The following is a 26287-nucleotide window of genomic DNA, read 5'->3' as shown; positions in this document are numbered from 1 at the left end:
AAAGGAAAGAAAGAAAAGAAAGGAAAGAAAGAAAGAAAAGAAAGGAAAGAAAGAAAGAAAGAAAGAAAGGAGTCATAGAAACAAAACCAGACTACCATTTTTGGGGAGCCTTTTTCCTTTTTTTTCTCACATTTACTTTTTGTTATGGCGCACAGAAGACTGCATGCCGCTAGTGACAATCTTTCTGGATTTAAATGTTTTTTCTGCAGGTTTCTTCCTGCTTGTCGGAGACTGAGCCCCCACCTCTGGCAGCGCTGACTTGGATTTAGCAGCCGGAAGCAGTGGACGTTTCGTAGGATTGGGGTCTTTGCTCGACAGCTTCCCTCGCTGAGCCGTTTTGCTGGTCAGGTTCAAGGCCGAGGCAGCAGCAGATGGCGGCTGTTCTGTTGTCATTCGTCTTCCCTCTTTAACTGCCCCCTCACTTGGCACCTTTTTCGTCACCATTTTGGTGGGTCCATCTGCTGATTTCTTAGCAAGAATATTGCTCTTTCCCAAGTCAGCCGACCTCCGACTCTCTTTCTGCCGCAATGCTGACCGAAAGAATGATAGTCCTTTGTCATCTGATTTGCTGCTGTCCCTTCTCAAGTCGGTCCTCGAGCTAGTATCGGATGATTTTGCTTCTGTCATGGAGGAGCTACTGCTCGAATTCCTCAGTCTCCTGTTCTCCAAACGGCTTCCCGATTTAGCATGTGACAACCTGCTTGTGCTGCTAGCTTTAGAAGATGATGTCAGCCTACGCTTTTCCGGAGAAGGGCTGCGTTTCGAACGACCCTCAGAAGTCTTGGACCTTCCTGGCACCTTTTTGCGTGTTGGGGAAGGAGACTGTGGAGAAGGCAAGACCAGCTTTGCTTTCTGCTGATACACTGACAACGCTGACTCTTGACTTTTGGCTGTGTCCCTTCGAAGAACAGAGTTTGAAGAAGAATGTCGGGCTCTCACTTTTGATTCTGTCTTTTCGCGTGTGACAGAAGCCTTCTGGGGGTTCTTGTGTGATGAAGAAGAAATTAACTGAGCTCTGGATGAAGAGCCTTTGGCCTGCTCATGAAGCACTCTAGAAGTAGTGGTCTTCTTCTGCAGGCTCTCAGCATTCGCTGTTCCAGACGCAAGACCTTTCCTGTGTCTTTGCTCTTCCACAGAAGAAGCGCCACTAATACTTGGAGAGCAAGGGCTGCTGAGGCCAGGTGTGCCTTTCCTATTGTCTAAAGCATCCAGCAAAGGGCTCAGAGTGTCCAGTCCTCCCGAATCATTGCCACACTGGTCCAGCTTTTTATCAAGGGGTAGAGTGGGCCGGCTCTGTCCAGTTGCTTTTCCTGTGACTCTCAATTCCTCCTCCCGGACCATGCCTTCCATGACTGCCAGGGGTGCCCTGCCAGACTGTCCGGCATGAGTAGTGGCCTGGACTGGCAATGGAGAGTTGCCTTGGTTGGGGCTTCTCCGCCCCAGTAGGTCTGCTGTCGGAGATGGGCTGTGAGTCGGAGAATCAAAGGAGAATGGTGATGGAGAACTGGACCGCATGTGCAGCTTGCTGGATAGCGACCTCTGAGATTTAATTCCGTTCTCATTGAGCACCAAGGGACTGGCAAACGAAGATCTGGACGACAAACTCTGGCGTTGGACACTCCTCACAAAAGGCCGAGTAGAAAATCCACCTGAACAACAGAAATAATGAATTAATCTGACCTTCAAACTGAATAACAATCATGAGCAACCCTCATGTCACAAACCTGGGCTAAACATCTTTATGATGTCATATTTACTGCACCAATGGTACAGACATCATAAAGCAGGGGCAGCATCTTCTGTCCTTAGGCCTTGGAATTAAAACTGCACTGCTATTAAAATTTTACCATGAAAATGTTGTCTGACATGTAGTAGCAGTTTCTCTGGGCATCACTGTGGCTCAGTAGGCACTCTTGTTCCATATTAGATCATGGGCTTAACACTTTCACCAACAACACTCAACACCCAACACCCCACCCCCACACCGCTCGCCCCAACTTAGAGGTTTGAGCCTAGACGAGACATTAAACCAGGGCACCGCCTGTTCTTTTAGGTGATGTAAAATATCCAAAGAGTGACAGTTGGTTCTCCCAACTGTCCTAGTAACATGTGCCCATTAACCAGCCTACTAAAATAAATTAGTGCTTTTTCATTGCTGTTTGTAGAATATCACTGTAAACTGAACTCAGTATGCAGTGAAGGACAGAGAAGAGTTAATTTGCACAACATTCTTTACTGGTTGAGAACCTCTTTGGGACATCTGGCAGTTACAAAATAATTAGAGACTCATGGAATGATAAGGCACCGGAGGAAGCCATTTGGCCCATCCTATAAATGCCAACTCTGTGAAAGAATTATTCAATTAGCCCCATTCTCTGCTCTTTCCAATAGCCCTGTAAATCGTTCCATTTCTAGTACTTAGCCAATTTCTTTTTGAAAGTTGTTGCTGAATCTACTTCCACCATGCTTTCAAGTTATACATTATAGATCAATACATGAGAAAGGTGCTATACAAATGTACATTTTTCTTTCCCAATGTGTCTTGGAAATTTCAAAACATGGTAAACAAACACTTGCATTTGTATAGTGCCTTGCATGTACACTGATGGCTGAAGGTGCTTTAAAGCCAATGAGAATTACATTTTAAGTGTACTTTCTGTAGTAACAAATAATATTTATGCCACACAAGTAACAGGCAATGACTACCTTCAATGACATTCAACAGCATTATTTTGCTGAATCATCAACCAACAACCACCTGGGGGTTACCACTGACTAGAAACTGAACTGTACAAGCCATAGAAAATCTGTGGGTACAAGAGCTGGACAGAGGCTAGACAATCTGCAGCGACTAATCTATCTCCTGACTTCTACAGCCTGTCATCTGCAATGCACAAATCAGGAGTGCAGTGGAGTACTCTCCACTCTCCTGGATGGACACAGTTCCAACAACATTCAAAAAGCTGAACACCATCCAAGAGTAAGCAGCCTGCTTGACTGGTATCCCATTTGCTACATTTAACATTTAGTTTCTCTACCACCAATGCACAGTGGCAGCAGTGTAATACCATCTACAAAATGCACTGAGGCAACTCAACAAAGCTCCTTCGACACACTTTCCCAACTTATGATCTCTATTAGCTAGAAAGCCAAGGAAGCAGATGTATAAACAGCACCAGCACTCAAGTTCTCCTCCAAGTCACACCATTCTGACTGAGAATTATAATTGCTGTTCCTTCATTGTTGCTGGGTCAAAATTCTAGAACTCCCTAACAGCACTGTGGTTGTACCTACGCCCAACTGACTGCAGCACTTCAGGAGGGTCGCTCACTACCACCTTCAAAGGGAAGATAAATGCTGGCCTAGCCAGCAATGCCTACATCCCTTGAACAAATAAAAAGTGTAGGAAATTGAACAGCCAATTTGTACATAGGAAACTTCTACAAATAATAATGTTTCTTATTCTAATCAACTATGCAAAAACAATTTGAAATTGACAAGAACACCAGGGATAACTTGCCCTCTCCTTCTTGAAATTATGTCATGGGATCGTGTCTATCTCTGGACAGCAAGCAGGGCATTGGTCTAATGTCTCACTTAAAAGTTAGCACTTCAAACAATATAGCATTTCCTCAGTTCTGCACTGGTGTGCAGGAATTGTTGCTTGTAATCAAGTCCTAGAGTGGAACTTGAACCTACAACCTTCTGACTGAGGTAGAAGTGCCACACATCATCATAATACCTAATGAGTAATATTTCCCAATTGCCATTACATGTACTGCATCTCGCACACAAGAAAACATCACGCAAATTAAGCAATGTTTATCTATCACCTTAGTATGAAAAGACCACCTTATAGTATAGTTTTCCGAAAATGCATTTTTTTGGTAATACATTTAAACTGAAACATCATAGCTACCTGTGATCAGTTTTCACAAGTTAAGAAGTTTAATATTAATTGAGAATCAATTTGGGAAGGCATGATTACTCAAAAACTAAGCAATGAAAGTCTGTGAAAGAAGACAGACTTCCAAATGACAAACAATAGTAATGAACATCCCTTAATGCCCACAGCAATTTTAAACAATCCCACTCCCTCAAGCATTTAGTGAAGAAGCTATTCCCCTTTCTAGATATTTAACTACAGGGGAGCTTTGAGAATTTGGTAGAGAAAAAAAAATCAAACTTGTCCTATACCACTGCTTTACATTGCTAGAAATGAAAACATCATGCAAATATCAGGTTGGGAAGAGGAGACTAAGAACACACATAGACTGTACCATCATCCTGATCGCTGCGGTCCTGTGTAAATTCCACAGATTCAGAAAGTGAGACAAGAGATGTCCGGCGTGATGATGCAGTGGAAGTGATGCTGGGCTGCTTGCTGCCTGTGAGGCGATTTACCCAGTGTTCACACAGAGACGAGCTGGTAGAGCCTGAAAAACATTACCACACATCAATAAGGGATTAAAATATAGTTACATATGAGCAAGCACGGGGACATGGTGATGTGGTGGTAATGTAATGCTATGTAGTGATCCAGTAATCTAGACATTCAAGCTAATGGGATTCAAATTCCACAATGGCAGTTCAAATAGTAAAACCTGAAATTGAAAGAGTCTCAGCAATTGTGACCATAAACTATTTTGCGAAAGACTGTTGTAAAATTACTGTTCTTTAGAAAAGAAGCTCTGCCATCCTTTCCACAATAATATAGTTGACTCTTAAATGCCCGCTGAAATAGACCAACAAACCAATCAGGGGCAGATAACAGGTGCTGATCTTGCAAGCGATGCCCACAATCCAAAGAATATATAAAGCAATTACCAAATCAGACATTCTCAAAAAGAGACAGCCAATTCTCCAGACAGCAGAGTTGCTACAATGTGTACTTCACATGTGCTCATTAGAGAAGAGGCAGTACCCCAAACTACCCCCAAAAGGCAGTAAAGACAGTAATAATTTTATCCTATCTAATATTGACAAAGAGGTGGTTGAAAGCTTAGCAGTCAACTTGAAAAGTAACCAAGGTACGGAAAGACAGATGAAAGGAAGGACATTGAGGATGCTCTGGCCAGATTCCAATCTCCATTGATATGAGAGTGGTGGCAAAGAACTAGGAAGAATGCAAAGTTACACCCTTGCTTTAAAAAAGAAAGAGATAATCCCAGCAAAAATATAGACAGTCCACCTATCAATGATGGGAAACTTTTACAGACCATTATTTGGAGGCAAAATTAATTCCAATTAATTGGAAAATTGTGGACTTGTAGTTGAAAGTCAACATGGATGTGTTAATGATAAACCCTGTTGCACTAATCTGATATGAGTTCTTCAATGAAGTAACAGAGAAGTGATGACAATGGTGTGATTAATGGACGTGTAAACATACTTTGAAAAGGTATTTGACTACGTACCACCAACAGCCAAATCAAAGTTTGAGATTAAACAGACACCAGCAGCATGAATGCAAAATTGATTAAAGACCAGGAATCAGGCAATAGCAAACAGTTGCTTTTCAGACCACAAGGAGATCCACATGGAATTGCCGCGTGCTGGGAGTAGAACCTCTATTCTTTTTGATACCCTCAAGGCCTCACCGGCGAAGTGCTGCAATCCCACAGACACCTGTGAATCACTGACCCAGGATTGTCCAAAGTGGAGGAGCAGCATCTGGGAAGGCGTCGAGGAGGTTGGGTCTGGGTGGGATGGTCTGAGTGTCGGTGTGGACTCGGTGGGCTGAATGGCCTGTTTCCACACTGTAGGGATTCTATTCTATATATGAATGACCAAGGATCGGATATACAGGATGTAATTTCAAAATTTGCAGGTGAAACTAAACAAAAAATATACTGAATGATGATGATATTGACTAACTTCAAGAAGTTGCATCTGCTAACACCTTGGAGCATGAACAGGAGCAGCAAGATCTCAGAATTAAATTTAATTAGAGTGTGTTAAAAACCTAATAAACACAAAAGATGTAAAAATAAATAGTGATAATGAATAGAATGAATTAATTCTATTGGTGAATAGAAAAAACTTTTAAACAAAGTAGATTTTTATTTAATTTTTAAGAATCGGCTTTATGTTGCACGTGCGAAAGTGCGTGTGCAGTTTGGCAAAAATGGAGATGAGCACATGCACTTGGAATTTTTCACTGTACAGTAAGTCTCAGCAGACATGTCAGAGGGCTTAACTAGTGAAAGAGAAAAATCAAAATTAACAGAGAAGTATGAAGAATATACTTTGATAGGATGAACAAGTAGTAGTTAAAAATAACCTAATTGATACAATTTTTAATGAGGGTTCAGAAACAGAGAACTCAGGACGACATTCACAGGAACAGCAGGTTGCCATTCAGCCCTTCAAGCCTGGTCCACCATTCAATGAGATCATCGCTGATGTTTGGCCTAACCCAATATAGCTGCCTTTGGTACCTATTCCTTAATACCTTTGCTTAAAAATGTATCTAACTCAGATTTAAAATTAACAACTGATCCTGCATCCATCGCTGCTTGTGGAAGAAAGTTCCAAACATTTACCACTCTGTGTATAGAAGCTTTCTAACATCTCTGCTGAACAGTGCGGCACTAATATTTAGACTACACCCCCTTGTTCTATAATCCCCAATCAGTGGGGATAGTTTACCTTTATCTCCCTGTATTTTCATTCTAATATCTTGAAGACGTCCATCAGATCACCCTGAACCTTCTAAATTTGAGAGAAATGGGCCTAACTTATATAATTTCTCCTTGTAACCTAACCCCTTAAGTCCAGGTATCATCCCTCTATTTCCTGCGGTAGGGACTTCCGAAACCAGTCTGCATGGACCTTCAGAGTGCTTAGAGGGAACACTGCCACAGGGTATGTTTTCATAAATCTTTGAAGGAAGCAGGATATGTTCAGAAGGCTGTTAAAAGGGTTTTTTTAAATAGAAGAACCAATTACGGTTATTATGTCTCAATAAAACATTGGTTAGATCTTAGCTGAAGTGCGATTTAGAAACATAAAAAAAGGAACAAAAGTAGGCCATTCAGTCCTTCAAGACTGGTCTGCCAGTCAATATGATCATGGCTGATCACCTAACTCAGTACCTTATTCCAAATTCGCCCCATACCTTTTGATCCCTTTAGTTCTAAATACTCTAACTCCTCTTGAAAACAATCAATGTTTTGGCCTCAACGGCTTTCTGTGCAAGATAATTATACAAGCTCACTACTCTCTGGATGAAGAAATTTTTCCTCATTTCAGTCCCAAAGGGCCTACTCAGTATCCTTAGACTACGACCTCTGGTTCTGGACTCCCTGGTCTTCAGGAACATCCTTTCTGCATTTACCCTGTCTAGTACTATTGGAATTTTATAGGTGTCTACAAGATCCTCCATCCCCCTCCCAATTCTTCTAAACTACAGTGAATATAGTTCTAACTAATCCAGTCTCTCTTCATACATCAATCCTATCATCTGAGGAATCAGTTCCTGCATTGCAATGCCTCCATGGCCAGTCTCCGATAAGAAGTCCAAAACTGCACATTATACTCCGGGTTTGGTCTCACCAAGCCCTGCACAATTGCAGCAAGGCATCCCCGCTCCTGTACATAAATCCTCTCACTATGAAAGCCAACATACCATTTGCCTTGTTCAATGCCTGCTGCACCTACATGCTTACTTTCAGCTCTGAAGAAAAGTATTCTATCTAGACTCGAAATATTAGCTTGCTTTCTCTCCATCGATGCTGCCTGACCCACGGCAATTTCCAACATTTTTTGTTTCAGTGTTTTCTTTCAGTGTCTGGTATAAAGGATACCTACTGAATTAAGGTGATGAACCAGAGGCAATAAGGATTTTTTAAAAATGCAATACATAGTTGTGATCTGGAAGACACTGCAAGAGTAGTGGAAACAATTTCAATGGCAACTTTGAAAAGGGAACTTGAGAAATACTTGAAGTGGGGAAAAAAATCCAGAGCTACAAGGGAAAAACTAATTTATACCTCCATCAAATAGTTAATACAAGCATGGCTGGCTGAATAGCCTCCTTGGATGCTGTTATCATTGTACAATTTCCAGTACACGTACTACAAGTTACATTGCACAAGATTCCTTTCTCCCATCAGACTCATTTGAATGCTGTCTTGGATCAGCATAAACTGTGAATAAAGACTCAAAGGTTTGAATTCTTTTAAATATGACAACAATGGGAGTTAAATGATCATTTTAAATACTTCTCTCACATGAATCTATGAAACGATGACAAAAGCAACCTACTTCCAGTAATTGATTAGTCTAGAATAAAGGACATTGATACTCCACTTGCCAGTAATTTGGAACAAACAGTAGGAGAAATCACTTCTCGCAGAGTTGAAAGACTTAGGAATTCATTTCCAAGATTAGTTGTCAGTAAGAAACTGCTAAGATTCCAGTTTATAGTGGCTAGGTGGATGTGAAGCAAAAAAAAAGGACATTAGGAAAAGGGTGAATAAATGCAATTAGAATCCTTTTCTCGTGTGGCAGATAAACACCAATACACACTGATTGGGTCTACATATTAACTTGCAGGAATCATCTGAGGAGCAGGAAAGTTGACGTTTCAGGTTGGGATCCTTCTTCAGAAATTTCCAAAACGTCAACTTTCCCGCTCCACTGATGCTGCCTGGCCTGCTGTGTTCCTCCATCTCCACACTGTGTTGTCTCTGACTCCAGCATCTCGCTGTCTCTCTTGCATGTTTGTTTGGTTAGTCACAAGCAATTTCATAAACCACCTGCAGATGGCTCTGTCCACTCAGTTCCTGAACTGGAGAGGTAAAATCAAATATTACAATGAATCAACTAGGTAGTTTCTAAGGTTTTGGAGTAGATCTGTAGCTCGGGTTGTGGGTGTTGGTTGGCTCGCCGAGCTGGTTTGTTGTTTTGCAGACGTTTCGTTACCATGCTTGGTAACATCCTCAACGGACCCCAGAGTTTAAAAACCAGGCGGGAAAACACACCGACGCTTCATCGGAGGCTGCACTGAGGATGTTACCAAGCATGGTAACGAAACATCTGCAAAACAACAAACCAGCTCGGCGAGCCAACCAACCTCAACAACTAGATAGTTTATTGGCAGTAATCTGTTCGGTGAAGGCACTAATCTCTCATCACTCTGTGACAGCCCTCAGGCAACAGGTCAGAGTTAAATGAATTTTTGCTGTCAGGGATGATGAAAACCTTCATTTCCCTGTGACTAATTGGTGGCAACACCAAGTATTTGGGTGGCATTTGGGGATTATTACTGAAACTATCTTGTGAAGTAAAAAATTGGAAAACATTTTGGACAACATTGTTTTATAGAAGCTCAAAAAATTGGATCACTGCTGCAAGAGTCAAATTTCAGCTCTGAACTTCTTTTTACCAATCATTTCATTTCAACTTGTTTGTCCATCTGGTTGTTATTCATCATGTTTCCTGCAAAATGTTCTGAAAGGAAGCCTCCATAAGCATAAAGGCTGTTTCAAATAAATCCTTGCACACTTATTCCCACCATACTGAACTTTTTATATAAAATCATACATTTACAGGATGCAGGTCTCATTGCTTTGGCTGATAATTGCCCTCTGAGAGTTTATGGATAGGCATAAAATTAAGAGTCAATCACATGGCTGTGGGTCTGAAGTCGCACATTAACCAGACCAGGCAAGGACAGCAGTTTCCTTCCCTTAAAGACATTAGTGAACCAGATGGGTTTTACAACAATCAATAGTGGTTACATGGTCACCATTAGACTAGCTTTTTATTCCAGACAGGCAACAAACCTCAGACCACCGCATTCAGGCTCAAACCGGAATTTATTGTAGAAAACTTACTTTTACCCAAGATTCCAAGACTAAATTTTTACCCCAAAACTAGGGTGTCACCTTTCACGGCTAACAAGTGAGGACTTGAAATCCAATCTCTCTTATCACCTCATTATCAGAGTTATAGGTTGGAGGCTGTTCCCAACAACCCTGTTTCCCAATAAGACTTGACACACACAGACATGAGCGCCTGAACAATGATGTGCTATTCTATAATTCTAACAATGAGTAGGTTTGTATGAGGTCGGTGAGTGGATGTTAATGGAAGTGTTTAGATTTCTGCAGCCAAAAGTTGGTGATTGACTTCTACACAAGATCTACCATCACTCAAGAATATATGGTGTTTACAAGAGTAATGCACAGAAGCAGAGATACCAACAAAGATACAAAATCCTCAATATTTCAGTAGTCTTATAAAAATGTGCAGTCTTTATTTTGCAACTGCAAACATTTGTACAAATTATGAATAAGCCATTTGGAAACTTGAACCAATTCTGCCATTTGTTAACATCACAACTCATTGGACTCTGGCTTGATACAGTCATAGAGTCACACAGCATGGAAATAGACCGTTCAGTCAAATTTGTCTGCACCAACTAGGATCCCAAACTGAACCAGTCACATTTGCCTGTGTTTGGCAAATATCCCTTGAAAACTTTCCTATTCATGTACCTGTGTACATGTCTTTTAAATGTTGTAATTGTACGTGCCTCTACCAATTCCTCTGGCAGCTCATTCCATACGTGCAACACCCTCTGTGTGAAAAAGTTGCCCCTCGGGTCCCTTTTAAATCTTTTCCCTCACACCTTAAACCTATGCCCACTACATGGAGGTGCCGGTGTTGGACTAGGGTGGACAAAGTCAGAAGTCACATGACACCAGGTTATGGTCCAACAGGTTTATTTGAAATTACAAAACTTTCGGAACGCAACTCCTTTTTCAGGTGAAGTCCTGACAATTCAGACTTCACCTGACAAAGAAGTAGCGCTCCGAAAGTTTGTGATTTCAAATAAATCTGTTGGATCACAACCTGGTGTTGTGTGGCTTCTGACTATATCCTCAAGTTTTGGACTCCCCTCCCCTGAGAAAAGACTTTGGCTATTCACCTTACCTATGGCCCTCATGATTTTATAAACCTCTATAAGGCCACCCTTCAGCCTCTATGCTCCAGTGAAGAAAGTCCCGGTCTATGTAGCTTCTGCTTATAACTCAAACCTTCCAGACTTTTTTTCTGTACCCTTTCTAATTTAACAACATTTTCCTATTTCAGGATGGCCAGAATTGTACACAGTATTCTGAAAGTGGCCTCACCAGTGTCTTGTAAAGCCGCAACATGACATTCCAACTCCTATGCTCCATGCTCTGATCAATGAGGGTAAACACCTTCTTCACCACCCTGTCTACCTGCAACGCCACTCTGAAAGAACGATGAACCTGCAGACTTAGGTCCCTCTGTTCAACACCACACCCCAGGGTCTTACCATTAACTGTGCAAGTCTGCCCTGATTTACCTTACCAAAATATAGCACCTTGCATTTATCTAAATTAAACTCCACCTGCCACTTCTCAGCCTATTGGCCCATATGATCAAGATACATTGTACTCTTAGATAACCTTCTTCACAGTCTACTGTACCACCAATTTTAGTGTCATCTGCAAACTTACTAACTATACCTCCTACATGCTCATTCAAATCATTGATATCAACGAACAACAGTGGACCCAGAACTGATCCTTCGGCTCACCACTGGTCACAGGCCTCCAATCTGAATAACAACCCTCTACCACCACCATCGGTTTTATTTTAACAAGACCACCTTCCATTTCTCTAAATTCAAAAGGATACAGACCCAACCAGTCCAAGCATTCGTCTCAAGTCAACACCCTCATCTCAAGGATCAGTCAAATGATCAATCACTTGCTGCAGCGCCATACTAGCTTTTTGTAATTCGTATACCAGGGGACCAAGATGCCTTTGTTTTTCAGTTCTGGAATCTTATGTCAAGTCAAAAGGAATCGAGATAAAGACCATTCATAAACTTTTACAATGCCATGTTACACAAAGATGTAATAAATGCAGTTTCTTTAATGCCATGATTCATTGCCATGGGAAACCTCCACATCATGGCTTGTTCTACAAAAGTGCAGAAATCCAAACTGACAAGAAGACAAATTTCACCTTCCTCACAAACCATCTCCCTTAATCATTCAAAAGATTAAACTGGTCTTTTCCTACGGCACCTACGGGATCAGGAACATGCCGGCTGATCAAGAGATCAAGAGATCCACATACTCAATGTAAAAACACACACTAAGTAACAGAAATGTAATGCAGGGGGTATACACATCACCGTTATACTTTAGTTACAGCATAATTCACTGAAATAAGACTGGAACTTTGCGTTAAATAAAACTTACCAGCAGAGAGTCTTCTCTTTCGCACCCTCAACTGACTACTCGGATATCGCAGAGTTCACGACAATACAGTAAACTTCTGGTATTTCAGGTATATAATTTTTGCCAGTTTATTGAGTGTGCCAGTTCAAAAGGTGCTGGTTAAAACAAAGTCTGTTGTATATAAACATTGAAGCAGACTGCTCTAGCCACCTTTGACTAGCTGAGTTCATTCACATCAACAAATAAAATCTACTTCAGGCAAAAGGCTTTAAATCAAACATGCTGGAAGAGGTGGTCTGGTCAATTCCGGGCATTTCTCACTGCCTGTAAAAGCATTTTCTTTACAACAACCAATATTAAATCATGTTCACTCTATTTCAAGTTATGAAATGTAACAAAAGTCAACTGATCTTTCAAAAAAATCCTTAAATCAGGGTTAGATGATACTCTCTCATTCATCAATGATTCTGTATCACTATAAGAAAAGTAGTATGACCAGAGTTTTGGTGGGTGTAGGGTAAGCTGTCAAATTACGCTAAATAAGGGCAGACTTATCTTGTGACTGAATGTTTCCAGTGGTAAGTCTCGCTGTATAGAGTTGGAAAAAGGCCAGCTATTCTGTTGAAAATCACCTATCAATATGCTATTTCACTATAGAATGCATCACAGTTAAGTCCAATCCTACATTCACTTCTCCACATTCTAGCAGTCACTAGCTAGCAATCAGAACCTGGAAACTTAGCTGATTCTGGTTTTCTGTCTTCCCAATCATGCCCAGGGCGCCGAGGTCAATTCCAGAGACAGCCAAAACATTACCTGCTAGAGAACTATTTGCTGACCAAGAGGGAATAGCACTTCGCCGCTGGTAGAACAGGATATATGCAGTCTGCTTACAGACATCATCTTCCAAAAGCTGCTGAACGTCACTGTCATCAAAACAGTACCAGAGTCCATCAACAGAGTTCTTGCAGTAAGCTATGTAATAAGATGGGAGAGATGCTGGTTAGTCAAAAATCAACAATTGTGTATAGTGAAAATAAAATTTTAGTAAACTTGGAAGTCAGGAAAATTAGAACAGTGAAGGCAGATTGTCCTCTCAGCTATACAGCAAGAGTTGGATTCATGAACTCTCTACAAAAAAAAGGTAGCAAATAAAGTCAATGGACTGGGTTAGTCCCAGTCTACATACATCCTTTCAAAAAAAACTTAGGGAACTCTTGGATCTTAGAAGTATTCTTTTCCCCAGGAAACAAATGGCACCTGCACAGCTTTTAACAAATACACCCACTTAAATAAGAGACAGGTTAGGATGGTGGACAGGACAAAAGTAGAGCAACATTGGGCTAGGTGTACCACTGCCCTGCAGTGGGGCCCCTACCTGTGTAATGCCCTCCTTGCATGGTACCATGATGATTGCACACCGCATACAGATCATAGAGGTAGTCTTCGGGATCCCTACCAAGCCCGTAGGGCCGTCTCCATGGCGACCAATGAGAAGGAAGGCTCCAGCTGCTCTGGCTACGTTTTACCACATGAGGAGTCATGTCCAGGCCTGTGAGGGGAAATTTCACCAGGTTCTGTAGCTTGGTCCTTTTATCCCCTTCCTGATGGGAGGGAAGGCAGAGAAAATGTTTGTTTTAAACAAAAGATAAGCAGTTACACAGTGAGTGCCAGATCAATACAATGCAGCGAACCATTGAGGGCTCCTTTTTCAGATTTTCTAGAGGATTCCTTTCCGACTTTAGGGCAGAAATTTCATTCTCACCAACTCTTATTAGATAGTGCAGTCACGTCATAACACATACAGAAGGTAACACTGAATCTTTTGAGTTTTCTTTAGATAAGATAGCACAATTGCCAAAGATTGCATACATTGAGACACAAATAAAGACAGCACTAATCATGTCCATCCTGAGTAGGTGCCTACTATTTCTATCCTATCTCTTGCCACAGCAAATTTCCTCATGCGGTCAATAATCTGCCTCCAAACTCTACGAGCTTCAACTTTAGCTAGCAGTCTCTCAAAAGGCATTTCATTAGATGCTTTCTGGAAGTCCACATAAATATGGTCCATAGACATTCCCTGGCTATTACTTTAGACATTCCTTCAAACAGTTCATTGAGGTTTGTCAGGTAAGATCTAATCTTTGCAAATCATCTCGGATCAGCTGAAACGTTTCAGGGTGTTCAGTCACTCTATCCTCAATTACAGACCTTGGCTATTTTCTCCATTAAAATGTAAAGAACACTATATGTTGACTGGGATTTCAGCTGTTTAGAATTTAACTATTAGTTTACTGCCCAATATTTTGATGATGAAAGATACCTCATACAGCTTTCAAGTTCCCAAATAGACATTAATCTCCATTGCAGTTTTTAATTATTTGTCCAATTTATTAACACAATATTTTCATTTTGCCAGATTAAATTTGTCAGAAAATAATTTGTCTCAAAAGTAAAATCTCGAAAGTATCAGCATCATTGGTAGGGATTAAATACATATCTGGCAAGGGGTTGATCTTTGCAACACCTTTCTTTAACATTGGGGTCTGTACAAAACTTCTCCAAAACCACGTCAGCCTCCACTGTGCCACAGCATTCCAGCTCCACCATGGACTCAAAGTGCTGCTCCTATGACATCGCAGCTTCAGGCCAGTGTGGCTGTTATTGCGTTTTGGGGAGGGGAGGGGGGACGATGGTTACTGGGCTCGTTGGCTCCCACCCCTGGCCCTCAGCCACACGTACAAGGAATTGGAGAACATCCCAAATTCTTTTGCCACTTTGGTAACACAAGTAAACTAGCCAATATAGAGGTAACTGGAGCTGGGTCAGGATGGGCAAGTTTCTCTCCACCCTGTACTGGGCCTCCCCCACCAGTAAGATGGCCCTACTAGCCAGACCTTGGCTTTGGCACCCAACCTCTTGACTGAAGTTCAGGTCCAGTCCCAATGGGCACTCACCTCTCTCCAGCACCTGAGTGATGGCTCCCTGGGGACAACACAGTTAGCTTTCCTACATACTACAAGATTGGTCAAAATAGCTCCCCCAGTCACAGGTTCTACATTTTTCCCCATTGGTCACCCTCAAATATTCTGGGCAAGAATTTTACCTAGCGCTCCAGGTATTTTGAGTGCAGATGCAAATACACAGTCATGTGAAACATTGGATGCTGTGTACATCAAATGGTAAGTTCTGTATAAAATACACATGGATACAAAAAGTAGCAGACTTACTCTGATTCACGGTATTCTTTACAGGTCACCCATCCTGAACAAATTATCAATTAAAGAACATAAACCACATAAGAGGAGTTACCTGATATCCATTTCCCCTTGCTCAGCTTGAATGGAATCAAAAGAATGGACTGTGCTTTCACTTCCTCCATTCTTCTCTAAAGCACTCACCTGCTTAAAGCGTTTCAAGTGGATAATAAGAACATCAGGAAGTGTCCACAAGCTCAGCTTGATGCTGCCCTGCTGAAGCTGCTTACAATGTGGGCAGCGCCAGGCATCATCTGGTGCCAGCTGTCAACCAACAAAACACACAATCAGAAAAGGCACTGCATATTCAGAACCTAAAAATAAAATAAGGGCATAGGAACAGCAGCAGGTCATTCAGCCAAACCAACCTTGTATGTTCAATCTTAAACGTGAAATCAGCAACTACACTAGTTATAAAACCTGGAATGCTGCAATGTGTTTTTAGCCACAGGACTAGAAGGTTGCTTTTATGGACGGAGGTTCTTTAGCTGCCTCAAAGTAACAGACTGAACCATGTGACACTTGCAACACAGACAACCCACAGTAATTTTACAAGTATTTACTACAGCTTTCCTGAAATTTCAAACACTTGTTTCTCCCACAGACACACTATCACAGCTGGTGCTTTTGCTGCATTTACCTGTTCTTCTTTGGTGTAGAGATGAAAGCACTGGGATAAAGTGTAGGTCTGAGGCTGGTGATGAAGTTGCTGCTGCTGGCGAACACTTTCCGAGTCTGGCACATACTCATCCTCAGCACTACCAAACAAACTGTAAGCCAAACAAGGAACATTAAAATTGGACACCAGATCTGTCAGAAAATGCAAAAGCATTTTATTTCTTATTCATTCATGGGATGTAGATGTCGGGAGCTAAAATGTACCTCATTCGGAATCCTTTGGACAGCTCCCTTCTCTCCTCACCAGCACACACCATTTACCCTTGGAACTTAGTCCCACCTCCTGACCGAGAATGTAACAGGAAAATGTGCAAGTAACCGTCACTAGGACATACCATCAAATCAAGTATACAGGTCTTTCCTGCAGTTACCCGGCAGTCACTGCTTCTTGACCAACCTGAGAGTAGGACACCAAGTATTAGGAATGGTCTCCTTCTGCCCATTCCCACATATACAGACCCAACGAAATGAAAAAAAAAAATCACCAAGGATCCTGCTCAAGATGCAAATTTTGACTGGATTAGATTGCGAATCTGTTTTAATACAAAGGAAGCTATGGAGACTGGTCAAAAGAAAAGTAAAACAGCTTAGAATACAAGAAGTTTACATTGCTTACTATTCTTTTGTGTCTCTGTCCCATTCCACAATTATCTTAACATGCTGGGGTCCACCAGGTCTGCAGGATTTCCACGCTCTGAAAAGACACATCAAATACCAATAGTCATATCAAATACACATGCAAATATTTTGGCGCAAATTCTTTCTTAAATAATTTAGAGCTGAGGCCGAAGCTTCATATGGTGACAGAAAATTTAAAAGCTCAGTTAGATTTAGCATTGGGTTGTTATCTCAATGCAAGTACAGCCCTGGCGCTATTCCAATGTAGCACTGGAGTAAACTCTGGATAGCAATTCCCGTTGTGCAATCTCTAGAATAATTGGCATTACAGGGAAAAATCACCAGAGGAATCTCCATAGCAGCTTGCGTTAAACAGTGCCTTTAAGATAGTTAAGCCATTATAAAATTTACAGCTGATATCAATCAGCAATTAGTAGGTTTATTTAGGTAAAACCAGTAGCACAGATCTGATACTTGAAATCCACACCTTCAGGATCAAGACTATGCCAATTTCAGACTTTTCCATATTTTGAATTACCTATCAGTTAAACAGGCACCTTGTGTGTACGATCGATTCTACTCTCCCAACTCATAATGGTGTTGTTTACACAACTGCATCCAAAGGCAACACACTGTGAGATGTGCAGATTTAAAACACACCAGGAATTGAACCCAAGTTTATTTAAGGATTGCCTTTATGAAGTGAAGCAATAGTGCACATCTCTTACGAATTCTATCATTTAGGATCAGCCAGAGGGTGCTCCCTTCATTCCCACACTTACTATGTTCCAGGAGAGGTGCCGAGATCTCTAGAGAAAAACGTCAAGTTTTCAGACAGATTGTGGATAATGTACCTGTAGTGACATTAAAATCAGCATTGGCTAGACACACACTGACCCCAAGTTGTACAAGAGCTGAAGGTAATAATTTAATGCTGTAGTCACTGGACAAGGAATCCAAAGCTCCATGCTGATGCGCTGGGAACATAGGTTCAAGTCCAACCACAGCATATGGTGAAATTTGAATTCAATAAAAATATGAAATTAAAACAATGGCATTAAAAAATTATCACCATGTAGACGCTGGTGATGGTCATAAAACCCATCTGACTCACTAATATCCTTTAGGGAGAGAAATCGGTCATCCTGATCTGGTCTGGCCTACATGTGGCTCCAGGCCAACAGCAACGTGGCCAACTCTTAACTGTCTCTGAAGTAGCCAAGCAAATCACTGCAAAACCTCAGTTAACGAATGAAATTAGGTGGGTCACTCAGCATCAGCAAACACACTGGAAATGACAAATGCAAAAGCAGACATAGCCCTGTCAACCTTACAAAATAATTATCTGGGGTCTCGTGGCAAAATTGGGAGATGTCCCACAGGCTACTCAAAATATTCATAGAATATAGCAACATCCTGGACATCACAATCCCTGGGCAAGCAGCGGTGGCAATCCAGTGGTAAGCAATCATGAGGGAGTTACACTGAGAGCCTTCAACATGACTACAGACCCCATGAAGTCTCATGGCATCAGGTCAAAAATGGAGAAGGAAACCTCCTATGATTACTAACTACTTCCCAACTACTGTCTAATGAATCAGTACTCCTCTATTGAACACCACTTGGTAGAAGTATTGAAGGTGGCAAGGTCGAAGAATGTACTCTGGATTGAGGACTTCAAATCCACATTACCAAGAGTGGCTTGGTAGTACCACTATTTCGCCAAGATGGTGGCACAGTAAGTCACTCCAATCAGAACTTCACTTTGCTCGCCAGTCCCCTTTCCTTTTCCTTTCTATCCCTCTTCTTCTCTCTCCTCTCTGCAGTAATTCTATCCCCCCCACCTCCTGCACTTTTAACTATCTACCTAAGGAGTTGGGAAGGAGTCAGGTCGCAACGGGGAACCATTACTTCACCATTACCTCCACCATAAGGTCAGAAATGGGGATGTTCACTGATTATTGCATGATGCTCAGCACCATTTGCGACTCATATACTGAAGAAGTCCACATCCACATGCAGCGAGACCTGGACAACACCCAGGCTTGGGTTAATAACTGGCAAGCAACATTCATATCACACAAGAGATAGAATAACCATCTCACCTTGGGATTCAATGGCATTATCATTGCTGAATCTCCCACCATCAATATCATAGCGGATACCATTCACCAGGAACTGAACTGGACCAGCCACACAAATACTGCAACTACAAGAACAGATCAGAGGCTGGGAATACTACAGTAGATAACTCCTGATTCCCAATACCTGATCACCATCTATGAAGCACAAATCAGGTGGTGGCATACTCTCCACTTGCCTGGATGAGCATAGATCCAATCACGTAAGAGGTTTAACACCATCCAGTCTGCTTGAGTGGCAACACAACCACCTACCACATTTACCACCTATACCACCAACGCAGAGTGGCAGCAGTGTGTACCATCTAGAAAAGATGCACTGTAATAACTGACAGCACTTTTGAAACCATGACTTCTATTACATGAAAGGGCACATCAAATGTATGGGAATACCACCATCTGTAAGTTCCTCTCCAAGCGACACACCATCCTGTCTTGGTACTGTATCGCCATTCCTTCAGTATCACTGGCTCAATATCCTGGAATTTCCTCCCTAACAGCACAGTGGGCGCCCCTACGCCACTGAACTGTTGTGCTTCAAAAAGCCAATCCATTAACACCTTCAAAGGACAATTAAGGAAGGACAATAAATACTCACCTTGCCAGTGATGCCTACCTTCCATGACTGAATTAAATAATATGGGGTGCACTTATGAGGCTGAAGTGATTTTTCTTCAAATGTCTGATACACAAGAGCAAGGTATATCTAAGTATAGCTTAAATCTTAAAAAAATAAAACTTTTGCTGATAGTACTGTAAGGAGTAAACTCAGTCTCACTTAGGTACTGAATTTTTAACTAATTTGGTGAATGTAATTATACTCAAATTCTCTGTCATTATTCGTAAAGCTGGCACCAAATTCCATTTCAAGGTTCGGCTCACTATGTCCCTTGTCTCATATACCGATGATGGATCCAGTTAACACAAATGGAAGGAAACAACAAGGAATTACCTTTCTGCTGCCAATTGGCACAAGGGATACTCTTCCTGAGGAGAAAGGTAAGATTTCCCCATGCCACCTCCAAGGACTCGCAAACTAAAGGGACCAACCTAGAGAAAGAGCAAAGAGAATTTAAAAAGCATGAGCACTGCAGCCACTTTATGGCTTTCAGCACAGGACTGCAGGGAATCAGTAAAATCTCATCTTCTTCAGCATCAGTTTAAAAAGATTCCTTCTCCAGACAATACCATATTTATTTTTGTCATGTTCTTTGACCTTGTGTTTTACAACCCCTCAGTTTCAGATTTCTTTTATTCACAATCTTTATTCAATCTGAATCTTAATACAGTTCATTTAGCTTACCCTTTTAGAAACTATCTAGCATTCCAGCCGCATCACAATACTGTTCAAGAATGCCAAGTACATCTCCATCCACTGAAGAATTTCCTGACATCAGACTTAATTTAGATTTAATGACCGAGTCTGCACATATCGTTCGAAAGCTACAGTTCATTTTACATTTTCTATTCTGTTTGCATTCTGTACATTCTAGGATGCGTTCTCAGACACCATCTTTCAAGGTAAAATTACCCGAACCTTTTCGTCCACAGTTGGTTTTTTTTATATTAATTGGCCTCATAAATCTCCACAGTAAGAAAACTACTTGTGATAAAGGGGATCAACTGACAAGGAGGTATGTCATGCAATTTAAAAGGAATGTAGACTCAAATCTAACAGCAGCAAAAGATGTTTCCATTTGAAACAGGTTAACTTATTCCCTCCACTGATCCTCAGTAAACACAATTAGAGTCAGTCATACAGCTTGGAAACATACCCTTCAGCCCAACTCATCCATGCTGACCAGGGTTCCTAAACTGAACTAGTTCCATTTACCTTCGTTTGGCCCATATCCCTCCATACCTTGCCTATCCATGCACCTGTCCAAGTGTCTTTTAAATGCTGTAATTGTACTCGCCTCTGCTACTTACTCTGGTAGTTTGTTCCATATACATACCACCCTCTGAAAAGTTTGCCCCTCTAGTCCCTTTTAAATCTTTCCCCTCTCACCTTAACCTTATGCCGTCTAGTTTTGGACTCCCCTACCCTGAGGAAAAGACATTGGCTATTCACCTTATCTATGCCCTTCATCATTCTTTAAACTTTTATAGGTCACCCTTCAGCCTTCTACACTCCAGGGGATGAAACAAAAGCCCCAACCTAACCAGCCTCTCCTTATAACTCAAACCGTCCAGTCTTAGTAACATCCTTATACATCTTTTTTGAATCCTTTCCAATTTAATAACATCCTTCCTATTGCAGGGCAATTACACACAGTACTCCAAAAGTAACCTTACCAATGTCTTGTACAGTTGTAACGTGATATCCCAACTCCGGCACTCAATGCTCTGACCAATGAAGGCAAGCAAGCTAAACAACTTCTTCAGCAACCTGTCTACCTGTGACACCACTTTCAAAGAACTATGTACCTGCACCCCTAGTCTCTCTATTCAACACCATTCCCTGAGGGCTTAACTGTGTAAGTCCTTTCCTGGTTACCAATATGCAGCACCCTGCATTTATCTAAATTAAATGTCACGTGCCATTTCTTGGCCCCCTTGCCCAGTTGATCAAGATCCTGTTGAACTCTTAGATAACCTTCTTCACTGTCCACTACACCACCAATTTTGGTGTCATCCACAAACTTACTAACCATGTCTCCTTAATTCTCATTCAAATTGTTTATATAAGTGAGAAACTACAGTGAACCCAGCATCAATACTTACAGCACACCGCTGGTTACAAGCCTCCAATCTGAACAACAACTTTCTGCCACCACTCTCCATCTCTTACTGCCAAGCCAATTTTTGTATCCAATTGCCTCTCTCCCTGCATCCCATGTGATCTAACCTTACTAACTAGTCTACCATGCAGAACCTTGTAGAAGGCCTTGCTAAAGTCCATGTAGGCAACGTCTATCACTCTGTCTTCATCTGTCTTCTTGATCACCGGTTTAAAAAAATTAATCAAGTTTGAGAGACACGATTTCCCACACACAAAGCTATGCTGACTATCCCTAGTCAGTCCTTACCTTTCCAAATGCATGCAGATCCTGTCTCTCAGTACCCCGTCTAACAACTTACCCACCACTGACATCAGGCTCACCAGTGTAGATCCCTAGCTTTTCCTTGCAGCCTTTTTAAAATAATGGCACAACATTAGCCACCCTCTAATTTTCTGGCACCTCACCTGTAGCTGTCAATTATACAAATACCTCTGCTAGGGGCCCTGCAATTTCTTTCCTAGCTTCCCACAATGTCCTGGCGTATACGCAATCACGTCCCAGGGATTTATCTATCTTTATGCGTTTTAAGACCTCCAGCACCTCCTCTTGTCTAATGCGGACTATTTTGAAGACATCATTATCTATTTCCCCAAGCTCCTTAAATTCCACATGGTTCTCCACAGTAAATACTGACGCTAAATATTTGTTTAGGGTCTCCACCATGTCCTGTGGTTCCACACATAGACGGCCTCGTTGATCTTTAAAGGGGCCCTATTCTCTCCGTAATTACTCATATGCCCTTAATATATATGTATATGTAGAATCTCTATGGATTCTCCTTAATCTTATGTGCCAAAGCTCTCTTTTTGCCCCCTTGATTTCCCTCTAAAGTGTACTCCTGCAAGCCCTACACTCCTCAAGGGATTCACTTGATCTCAATTGTCTACGACTGATGTAAGCCTCCTCCTTTTTCTTGACCAGAGCCTCAATACCTTAAGTCATCCAGTGTTCTCTATTCCTGCTAGCCTTGCCCTTCGTACTAACAGGAATATGCCATCCCTGAACTCTCATTATCTCACTTTCAAAAGCCTCCCACTTGCCAGATGTCCCTTTACCTGTGAACAGCCTCCCCACAAACAACTTCTGAAAGTTCTTGACTAATACATTAAAATTGGCCTTGCCCCAATTTAGAATTTAAACTCATGGACCAGGCCTATCCTTTTCCATAACTATTTTAAAACTCAGAATTATGGTCATTGATCCCAAAGTGTCCCCCACTAATACCTCAGTTACTTGCCCTGGCATATTTCTAGAGAGGAGGTTGAGTTTTGCCCCTTCTCTAGTAGTATTGGGGGACCTATAGTACAATTCCATCAAAGTGATCACCTCCTTTTTCTCAGTTCCCTTCATTTGGCTTCACTGGATGACTTCCCAAGAAAAAAAAGTGTCTCTGTTTACTGCCATTATATTTTCCCTAATCAAAAACGCCACTCCCCCTCCTCTCTTGCCTCCCCTTCTATCCATCCTATAGCACCTATACCACACAAAATTGAGCTGTCCCTCCCTCAGCCAGGTTTCTGTAATAGCTATGATATCCCAGTATGACGCTCCCATCCATGCCCAGAGTTCAGCTGCCTTACCTGTCAGGCCTCTTGCAGTGAAATAAATGCAGTTTAAACCATCAGTCTTCCTTCATTCTCTGCCATACTCTTGCCTGCCCTGCCTATTTAACTAACTCTGTTTAACTTCTGTACCAGCCTCAAACTTCTCTTGTCTCATTACTACACCCCTGCCAGACTAGTTTAAACCCTCCTGAGTAGCTCTACCAAATAGCCCCACCAGGATAGTGGTCCCCCTCCAGTTCAGATGCAACCTGTCCCTTTTGCACGGATCACTTCTGCCCCAGAAGAAATTCCAATGATCCAAATATCTGAATCCCTGCCCCCTGCACCATCTTCAACTCAACATGAAATATCAAAGGAAAGAAACAGCAAAGGTGCATTTTTTGGGATGATTATAGATAAGTTGAACACAGCAATAGGATAAAACCATCAAAACAACCTTACTTTGCCAATCAATGTCACTAAGGCTTACACGGCAGAGATATTAATTACTAAAGCAAGCCTTTTTATTTATTCTTTCACAGGACTTGGACATCACTAGCTAGGTCAGCATTTATTTCCCATCCTTAATTACCCACAGGGCAGTTAAGCATCAACCACATTGCAATGGATCTGGAGTCACATGCAGGATAGCAAATTTCATTCTTAAGAAGGACATTAGTGAACCAGAAGGGTTTTTACAAAAATTGACAGTGGTGACATGGTTGATTTTACTGAATTCAAGTTTGGTGAAATTCAAACTCACATTCTGGACTGTTAGCTACTACTACGTCAACACCTCTTTTAAATATTTCAATGCCCCCAGTTACTGGTGCACATCAATTCTTCCAGTTCACTGCATTGTGATGAAATACCTTTCTCCTGGTTAGAGGTCTACAGCACAGGAAAAGGCCCTTCAGCCCATTGAGTCTGTGTCAGTCAAAGCCAACCACCTATTCTAATCCCACTTTCCAGCACTTGGCCTAAAGTCTTGTATACCTGGACATCGCAAGTGCACATGTAAATACATTAATCTTACCAAAGTTCCTGCCTCTATCACCTTTACAGGCAGTGAATTCCAGATTTCCAACACCCTAAGAGAAAACATTGTTCCTCACATACCCTCTAAAACTCCTTTCCTTGCCTTAAATCTATGCACAGTGGTCATTGATCTCTCTACCAAGGGGAAAAATTCCTTCCTGTCTACTCTAGCTATGCCCCTCATATTGTCCCTGCTCAGTCTCCTCTGCTCCAAGGAAAACAACCCAAGTCTATCCAATCTCTCTTCATAACCAAAACTTTCCTGCACAGGCAATGGTCTGATAAATTTTCTCTCTACCTTCCGCGGTGCAATCACATCCCTCCTATAATGTGGATTTAAACTTACTAGACTTGAATTATGTTCTGATTTTTCATACTAGGATTTGTATATAGTTCCCAAACTCACTGGATTTCTTTCTACCATCTGGCACGCAACCACTCCACAAAACCACATCTGTCCCCACATTTCTATAAGCTCACTTGCTAGCTTGTCATTTCTGTTTGTGTAAAAATAAAAGTATATTTTCTGCTACAGCATCATTTGCTTTCAGGCAACGATTGGAAATTGCTGATATTGCCAAGATATATCATCACATGATTGAATGCTCAAGTGGGAAAATGTCTTTTACCCACTTTTTCTACTGTTTGTTGTAGTTAAAATATTAAGATTAATCAAAAGGTGCAAAGCTAATCTTGCATCCTCTGATGGTACAATTACTGATTCTGGAGTATTTGTTTAAACAAATCCCCTCAAAGGCAGAAGGACCTAGTAGCCAGCCTTACCTCAGTGAACATCCCTGGCCTAAACAAATGACGCATCTTCTCCAAAATATCTTTCTGCAGTCCTTCCCATGTTATTTTACGATCCAAACAGAGTACAAAGGGATGACCAAACCTAGAAAAACAGATATCAACAAGGACAACAGAAGCAGTTGAAAATGAATTCAGGTATGTAATGGCAAAGTTTTATGGTCTCACTGAAAAGTCAGTGATAAATTTAAACTTTGATTTTTATTTCTCTAAGCCATTAACTTCAAGTTGGTCACTATGCTGCACTTTGTGTTAACCAATTCACTTGATCAGTTAATTAAGTCAGAGAGGTTGATTTCATTAATCATTCTGCCAAGACTACAAAATTAGAATTCTGAATGTAAATTAACAAACTTGTGCGTTTATAGAAAAATACTGCAATGCCTGTATGATATCAACATGCCACAAAAAGTGGGCTTTTTGCTTCCTCAGCATCCACAAGGGGCCAGGATATTTCTGCTTCAGATGGCAATTATAAGAGTTGTCTCTGAGAAAAAACAATAATATCGACACATGGGACTTGTCGATAAAAAAATCTAACGAATCTAAATGGATTATAGCCATATCAGCTAAATCTAAACTTGTCAGTTAAAAGACCTTTTAACTTTGTTTTATTGATGGCATTGGCCAAAATTAACAGCAGCCAGTGAAGATTAGTTCCAGGCCAGCTGCAGAGTGAAGGAAAGGGCAGTTCACCGTTCCCTCTGGACTGATCCAATGATGTGTTCACTCTCGCATCTCCACCTGGTGCATTTTCATTTCAACTTAGCCATATGTCAACCCAGAACTAAAACTGCCCTACTCTAAAAGATCACCATCTCCATCCATCTAAATTACCCTAGCACATCCATCCAACTGGTCGAACTTACATATGGTAGCAAATGCATCAATAGTCACTGCCATGCAAGTGAAAGTTTTGAGAGCTCAGTCTGGGGCAGAGTATCATCGTCAGATTAAAGGTTGTCACAACGTTATTATATAGGTCTTTTTTGTTTATTATTCTAGTCTATGTTTTAGATATGCTCTTGAAATGAAACTATCAGGAACACATTTAACATAATGTCATTTGAATTTTGAGGGCCAGAGGACCAACACTAATATAGGTTATTAAACATTACCACACACCATGCAAACCAACTTTACCTATTCTGTTGCATTACATAGTGCCTCATTTATTCAGCAAGA

General features: G+C 41.3%; 1 protein-coding gene across 1 annotated transcript in view; it reads right to left on the bottom strand.

The window, feature by feature from the left end:
• Positions 1-44: 44 nt before the first annotated feature.
• Positions 45-26287, bottom strand: part of usp31 (ubiquitin specific peptidase 31) — a 119508-nt gene continuing 93265 nt past the window's right edge. Inside the window, exons 8-16 of the mRNA XM_048609639.1 lie at positions 25076-25187; positions 19880-19977; positions 16785-16862; positions 16131-16260; positions 15635-15754; positions 13609-13834; positions 13047-13205; positions 4281-4436; positions 45-1649 (exon numbers count right to left, since the gene is read on the bottom strand). Coding sequence (XP_048465596.1) covers positions 133-1649; positions 4281-4436; positions 13047-13205; positions 13609-13834; positions 15635-15754; positions 16131-16260; positions 16785-16862; positions 19880-19977; positions 25076-25187 — 2596 coding nt within the window. The 3' untranslated portion in view covers positions 45-132. The remainder of the gene's footprint in view (positions 1650-4280; positions 4437-13046; positions 13206-13608; positions 13835-15634; positions 15755-16130; positions 16261-16784; positions 16863-19879; positions 19978-25075; positions 25188-26287) is intronic.

This window comes from Rhincodon typus, chromosome 21, assembly GCF_021869965.1.
Source record: "Rhincodon typus isolate 14 chromosome 21, sRhiTyp1.1, whole genome shotgun sequence".
In the NCBI taxonomy this organism is placed as follows: domain Eukaryota; kingdom Metazoa; phylum Chordata; class Chondrichthyes; order Orectolobiformes; family Rhincodontidae; genus Rhincodon; species Rhincodon typus.
The sequence above is the reverse complement of the archived record's forward strand: the minus strand, read 5'-3'. Positions and strand labels throughout refer to the sequence as shown.